This window comes from Arvicola amphibius, chromosome 6, assembly GCF_903992535.2.
Source record: "Arvicola amphibius chromosome 6, mArvAmp1.2, whole genome shotgun sequence".
Classification (NCBI taxonomy): Eukaryota; Metazoa; Chordata; class Mammalia; order Rodentia; family Cricetidae; genus Arvicola; species Arvicola amphibius.
The window spans coordinates 148,029,016-148,036,043 of record NC_052052.2 but is presented as its reverse complement, the minus strand read 5'-3'; the positions used below and the strand labels follow the sequence as shown (position 1 = coordinate 148,036,043).

Below are 7,028 nucleotides of genomic sequence, written 5' to 3'. Positions count from 1 at the left end.
CCCGACTGGTCTCCCAACATCCTTATAACGCTAATTTTCTCCCCTCTCTCTACACAGGCTTGTCTCTTCTCTTCCTCCCGGCATTTTTGTGATCAATCTGGGTGGTGGTATTTTTTTTCTTGCTCTTTTTTTTTCCCACATTGCTGTTGGATAAAGATCCCGCCCTTGATTGAAATGGAATCTTCACTATTGAGCGAGCCTTTGTTGAATGAGTCATCGAGGCAGCCGCTCATTGGCTGAGGCCGCCTGAGCCCAGGGGATTGCCTGGCACCGGCTGCAAGGCCCCGCTCCATTCCAACAGAAACGCTGGCTCGCTCGCTGGCCCTTTCATTCACACAAACAGCATCTCATTCACATTCTGTCGTTTTTTGTCTGCTTCTAATGAAGACCACGGTTTGGGAATGGTGGGGCTGACTTGCTTCAGATTGGAGGGGGACTCTAATCACCATCGAATCGTCCGTGGGGTGCGCAATCTGCTGTTGCTATGCAAGCTAGGGGAAGGGAAAAAAGAAGATGCGGGGTGGCTGCTGGCTAGGGCTGCGGCGCGGGTTGGAGAGCGGTGGGGACGCGTTTGCTGCGACAGGGCGGGCCTGGCTGCTCAAGGCTCCTTCGTCCTCTGGAGCCGGCCTCACCCGTGCGCCCGCCATGGGTGACGCTCCTAAGCTCCGTATCCGGGGCTCCCAGAAAGCCGGGAACCTCGCAGCCACCTGAGATCAGCCTGGGCGTGAGAAGACTCAGGGTGACCTGCTAGTGTGCTAGAAGGCAAAAGCATTCGCTGGCACAGAAGTTACCCGGGAAACTTTGACAGCGGTTGACTTCCCTGTGATGCAGGTTTATCTATCTTAACGTCATGAGGCCACCTGGCAAGTCCACCGAGGAAGGGGTCAGTGGGTCTCAGAATCTTGGACAGACCTTCGGGGAGGCTGTCGATGTCCTGCTCTCCTAAACGCTAGGAAGAAGGCCTGTGTGTGTCATTGCAAGCCTGAGCCTGACTCCCAAGGATGAGGCCGTTCTTCCTGTGGATTTGATGGGCAGTTAGAGCAGCCACATTTTTTTTTTTTTTCTGCCTGACTGCAGGGCTGCAAAGCAGCAGCTGAATGGGACGTTGACACGGATTGGTGGTGTAACTAAGGCGTGCTTTCCAGGGCATAGACACATTCAGTTGGAATAAAGCTCAAAGCTCAACCCTCTTTTTCCCTTTTTCTTTCTTGGCATGGATTTCTGGAGCCTGTTGCCGCTCATCAGAGAAGCACCATTCTTTTTTGGAAGTAGATTTTCAACTTAATCCCGACTGAGAAAGGCTGCTGGTGCTGTAAATGATCAGGCAAGACCCCCTGAGCTGTACTGAGAAGTTCATGTGCAGATTTGGTTTTTTTTTTTTCGTGTGTTGTCTGAGGAATTGCATCGCCACAGACATTCGCCAGCAGACACACTCATGGCTGCTCTGTGGATGTGAACAAGAAAAGCAAACCACAGGAAACAGAAGCCTTTTTTTTTTTTTTTTACATTTTCACCTGATGGTGAAGGGTCCCCTCTTTTCCTTTCTTTTGTGTTGAAAAATTGTTGCTGCTTCCCAAATCAGGATTCATCAGGATTTGCCTGAAGACTTCTTAAAAAGCCTTCGTCACATTTTAACGCATCGCTCGCTGTCAGACACTTCTGGGGCTCATCCTCATGAGCTTGGCAGGGGAAGAACGAACCCTAGCATGGAATAATGGGTTTTGGAAAGTTCAAGAGATCATTTAAAGGAACTGGATTTACCTTTGGCACAAATGCAGGATGGGGCAGGGGTAGGTGAAAAAGCAAAGATTGGAAGGAAATATCTGCGAAGGTAGAAAAAGGAAATTTGAGAACTGATTGGCTGTAGTTGCTGTCAGCGGGTGGATGTCGTTTTCTTCTCTCCCTCTCTGTCTTTTTTGCTACAGGAAGTGGTTTGCGGAGCTCACCGAGCCTTTGTTGAGAAGGGTCTCCTCAGAGTGAGTCACGCTTTTGCTGGGAGCAGCCCCGTGCAGCTGGGCGCTCCATCAGCGGCAACTATGACTTTTGCAAGGCAAGCGTTCCACCCCAACCCGTGGTCTCCCGGGCCCGCGCTGCGTGTCGGCTGTTCTGCTGCCTTGTAACGGTGTGAGGGCTTGGTCGTCGGCCTCGGCTGTCCCTCTCCAGAAAGGCTGTCCTGGGACCCCAGCTCCTTGTCCCGCTCCGGGGCCCGCGGCTCGTGTGCTATGCGCGGCAGCCCGCGCCGGGGCCGGCACCAGCAGCGCCCGGGCGGATGCGGCGAGCTCACGGAGGGGCATGCTTCCACGCACCAAGTACAACCGCTTCAGGAATGACTCGGTGACATCGGTCGATGACCTTCTCCACAATCTGTCGGTGAGCGGCAGCGGCGGCAAGGTCTCGGCGGCGGCGCCCGCGGCGACCCCCTACCAGGTGTCAGGCGAGGCGCTGCGCAAGGCGCCGGACGATGGGCCCGGCAGCCTGGGCCACCTGCTCCACAAGGTGTCCCACCTGAAACTCTCCAGCTCCGGCCTGCGCGGCCTGTCGTCCGCTGCCCGGGAGCGGGCGGGCGCGCGGCTTTCGGGCAGCTGCAGCGCGCCCAGCCTGGCGGCCCCGGACGGTGGCAGCGCGACCCCCGGGGCTCGCGCCCAGGCCGCCAGCATGAGCGCCACCAGGAAGAGCCGGGCCGGCGACGAGCCGCTGCCCAGGCCCCCGAGGGGCGCTCCTCACGCCAGCGACCAGGTGTTGGGGCCGGGAGTCACCTATGTGGTCAAGGTGGGTAACCCACACAGCTGGGCGAAGGTCCTGGGCCAGGGTGCATGGGGGAGTCGGGACGCCTGGGGACAAATGTCCTCTGAAGCCCCAAGGTGCGGGGAACACAGACGACGGTTGGATGTGAGGAAATGCGCCCTCCTTAGCCATCCTCTTGCTCGACAGGGCAAGGAGTGAACTACAAATGTGCCTTTTGCTGGTACATGGGGTAAAGGTTGAACTGTCTGGTCACCTCGCATGGGGCCTGCTTTCCCCAGAGCACTGGTGTTGAGACATACTCCTGCCACCTGACTTCACCAGGAGTCCTGCCAATGTCCCCTCTTGCTCTAGGTGTCTATCCTGAGATCATGGTCTGGCCTACCAGAAGTACACTAGTCAGACGTGGCAGCCTCCTCCCACAAGCCCGGATGAGGGATGTATGTACCCCAATGCCACAACTTCCGTGTCCTTCCGTGGCGGCGGAGTGGGCCATATTTTCCCTCCAGAGCAAGAATGCCCAACTTCTGGCGGTCAGGGCAGAGGCAGCCTTGCCTCCTGTAAGATGGGTTCTCGTGTCTTACCTGGAAAGATACTCCTCGGCCCTGAACTGTTTTGGTTCAAGGAGTAGTTGGGACTATCTGTTGGGTAATAGTAGTCTTTCCTTCAAATGAGCTAAGAGGGGATGAGGCTGGGGCTCTTGCTCCCCTAGGCTGGAAAGGAGTTTTTCTTGCAACACAAATAATGTTAATCGTCTTTCAAAAATTCACAATGTAACAGGTAGAATTCCTGCAGTTCACAAACATCCCACGGTGTTTAAGGTACTCAGTACAGCTCAGGTAATCTACCAACCTATTTCCTCCAGTCTGACCAGCTGAAGCAGCCATGCCCTGCTTCTCCCAGGTGAGGGCCAGGAGAGAGCTTACCTCAGGCTGGCTTTTCTGAGGAGACAGAAGCTCTCCCCCACCTGCCACCTGCGTTGACAGACCTGTAGAACAGTCTGGTCTGTAAGCACTAGTCACAGATCCAATTAAAAAAAAAAAAACCCACAGGGCGCATCTTCAGGTAAATATGCAGTATCTTGGCAGGTTGGAACCAAATCCCCAAAGGAATGTGTGCTATCTTTGACTGTATAGAACACATAAGGAGAATGTGGCCACCAGAACACCCCCCTCCCCCCCCCCCCTGCCCAGCCTGCACTTGAATTTGCCCTCTCGGCTACTGAATGCAGATCATATTTAGCATCATGTTTTAGCAAAAGGGACACATTTGGTTGTTTAATCTTTAAAGGGATGACTATTGCTTATTTAAATGATATGTCCAGGGTCCAAAGAGCCAGAAACCAAACAGAAGCCAAACCATGACTACCTGGAGGCTAAACCATGACTAGAACATATTCGTTATCTCTGTTAGCTTCATAATTGCATCTTATGCTTCTGTTTGTGAAGCATTTAAAACAGGCACATGGAGCTGGGCAAAGCTGTTGGTGTGTTCTAGGCAGAACACAGAGGCTGTTTCCAAAATGAGGGGCAATTCTCAAACTCATGCTTTGAAAGAACCACTTTGCTTGACGTCAGCTGTATCCGTTCCCAAGAAGCAGGTCATCGAATCTGGAATTTGGATATTCAGCCAGACAAATTAAAATGGCATTTTAGGTAGAAAAACCACTTTCCCTAAGGTATGGGCCAAATGAGGGACATAGGAAGATAGTGGTTTAGCCTAGATTCTTTCTGTGGGAACAGTTTTGAGTTATCTCAGAGCCAGCTGCAGTGCATTGAAGGTCGGAAAGCTGATGGGCCTACTCTGAGGCTACCTGTGTCCCTAAGGGAGCAGGCACGTGGAGGTGCATGGTACCAGTCATTAGTGACCTGTACTGTCCTCTATTGTCCCTGTTGTTTAGTGTCTGTGAACAGTGGTGTCATGTGAACATAAGCCCAGAGGTGGTCCCCGCATCCCTGAAGAAGTCTAAGATCATACAGCAAGAAACATAGACATTAAAGGGAAAGTGCAGTTCTGTGTGCATGTCGCCTTCAACTGATCGGATGACCCTCTGTTGGCACATGCAAGCAGATTCCCCACATTGCCATGCTGAATTTTAAAATGACTTGTTTTCTTGAAAAACTGAAAATCTCTTAATTTAGTGTTACTGAGGAGTGAAGGATTCTTCTGATGCCTTCAAAAGCCTGCATTTTATAACAGGAACTCAGTTCTAAAATCTGAAGGTTTGTAGTTTGCAAAACTGCTTAATTCCATTTGATAAAATTCTGCTTTCCAAGTTAAAGGCAGTTCCAGATGCTTTCCAGCTTTCTGGACGATTCCTACACGGCAACATCACAGGTTTTCTGCAAGAGGTACCTAAGGGTAGGTGGTCACGGGATGCTGTACACAGCAGTGGTAAGACTCAGATACTTCGGCCACAGGACAGGGGTACTGTAGATACCGCAGCCTGATGGGTGTTGGCTGTTGACGCAACATCAAAGCATTTCTTCAGCAGTTGCTGACATTTCCAGTGAAGGATGGAAAAATGAAACTGAGAAAGTTCTCGACCAGCGGAATTCCAAGCTAACAGCACATTTAACCTGTATTTTCAACTATCCCTGCCTGCTGTTAGTTTACCCTCCATTTTTTTTAAAAAAAGTTTTTTTTCCTTTCTTGAGACAGGGTCTTAGTATTCCAAGCTAGATTTGAACTTACTATATAGTCAATGATGACCGTGAACTTCTGATCCTACTACCTCTAATTCTGCATGGAAGTTACAGGTGTACATAGCCCTGCCTGGTTCATGGAGATCCCCTGGGGTTGGGGATCAAACTTGGGGCTTCCAGCACCCTAGGTAAGCACTCTGTCAACTTAGTCACAGCCCCAGCCTGCTGTTAAACAAGGGCAAGTGCTTATGTACTCAGGAGGGCTCAGGTTTAGGCTAGCGTGAGCCAGGCTTCACTGCCAACACTGTAGCCCTCGAAGTAGCCCAGGCATTTGTTCCAATTGTGGTAACATAAAAGAGAAAGAACAAGAAACCACATCCCAGATAGACAGAGCAGAACATCCTAACAGCAAAGAACCATGAACAGTGTCATTACACGTCTGTCTAAAGTTTGCTTTCTGTTTGGATGTGACGGTCTGTAACATGCTGGGGATGAAGGAGGGTTGCTCAGCAGAGGCTCACCTGCGTGTGGTATGACTGCCCTGTGGATCGTTCAGGCTGCTTGCTCCTCCTTCTCCTCCCTGGTTCTAAGGAGACTTTAGGAAGGAAAGTCAGTCTGAGCCTGGCCCTGAAGAACCTCTGAAGACAAGCAGGTCTCAGGTCCGGTTTTGGAACTGCTTGGCAGAGGCTGAGACTACAGTCCTTGGGTGTGAGACTGTGGGCCAGGCCAGTCTGCGACTCCAGTGTGGTCCTCACAAGAAGGGATGTTTAGAATGTAGACTTTAAAAGGCCAAGAGGGGCTGATGTGCTGAGCAGTGAACACATTTAGGGCAGGCCCAAGTGCCAACGGCCAAAATAATACAATCCAACTGGTGAACTAAAGCTTAAGGCTCCTGTGCAGAGCTGGGCATACTGTGATTGCCACTCAGGGAGCTGGCACTTAAGCTATTCATAGGTCCTGCTGATAGCCGTATTTCAGTCTGTGAGTATTACCCCTTTACTGGAATGAAGATGATGAGCTGCCTGGAAATTTCTTCCCCCAGTATTGGACATTGAACCCAGGGCCCAACACATGCTCAGCTAGAGTTCTACCATGGAATCTCCAGGACTAGAGGAGGTTTTACCGACCGAGAAGGAGGAGTCATTCCCTGGTATTTGGGACTGGTTTTCTTCTGGAAAAAGGGCTTGTTTTTTTATTTTTTTATAAACTCTTTTAAAACAATTCTATTTCTCTGATTAATGAATCTGATGACATCTGGGGTGTGTGAGCCATCTGCTTTATTCATTAATCTTCTATTTATCATTATGGATATTTTTATAAACTAATTTTATCCCGAAATTTGTTCTTAAATTTTGATTGGACTCATCTATAAAGACTTCCTTTCTTCCAGCTCCTTTTTAGTAACTGTGACTGAAGTTCATAGCAAACAGTCACTGCAAGTCCGTTTAAGTGTGTCCATGATGCCTTAGGCAGTGGAATCAATCGAATTTTGTTTTAGTTCTAGATGGGTTGAACTTTAAAAGTTGTTTTCTCTTAAAGTCTCTTAATAACCTTGTAATGTATAGCTTGCACGAAAACATTGCCTAAAACATTTGAACAATATCTTTAGAAATTCTCATGGCATTACTGGTTAAGTTCTTA

The 7,028-nt window shown here is 50.1% G+C and overlaps 1 protein-coding gene across 1 annotated transcript in view; it reads left to right on the top strand.

Annotated features, from left to right (window-relative positions):
* Positions 1 to 2,292: 2,292 nt before the first annotated feature.
* Positions 2,293 to 7,028, top strand: part of Shc3 (SHC adaptor protein 3) — a 122,958-nt gene continuing 118,222 nt past the window's right edge. The window contains exon 1 of the mRNA XM_038334321.1: positions 2,293 to 2,769. Within this exon, the coding sequence (XP_038190249.1) occupies positions 2,293 to 2,769 (477 nt within the window). The remainder of the gene's footprint in view (positions 2,770 to 7,028) is intronic.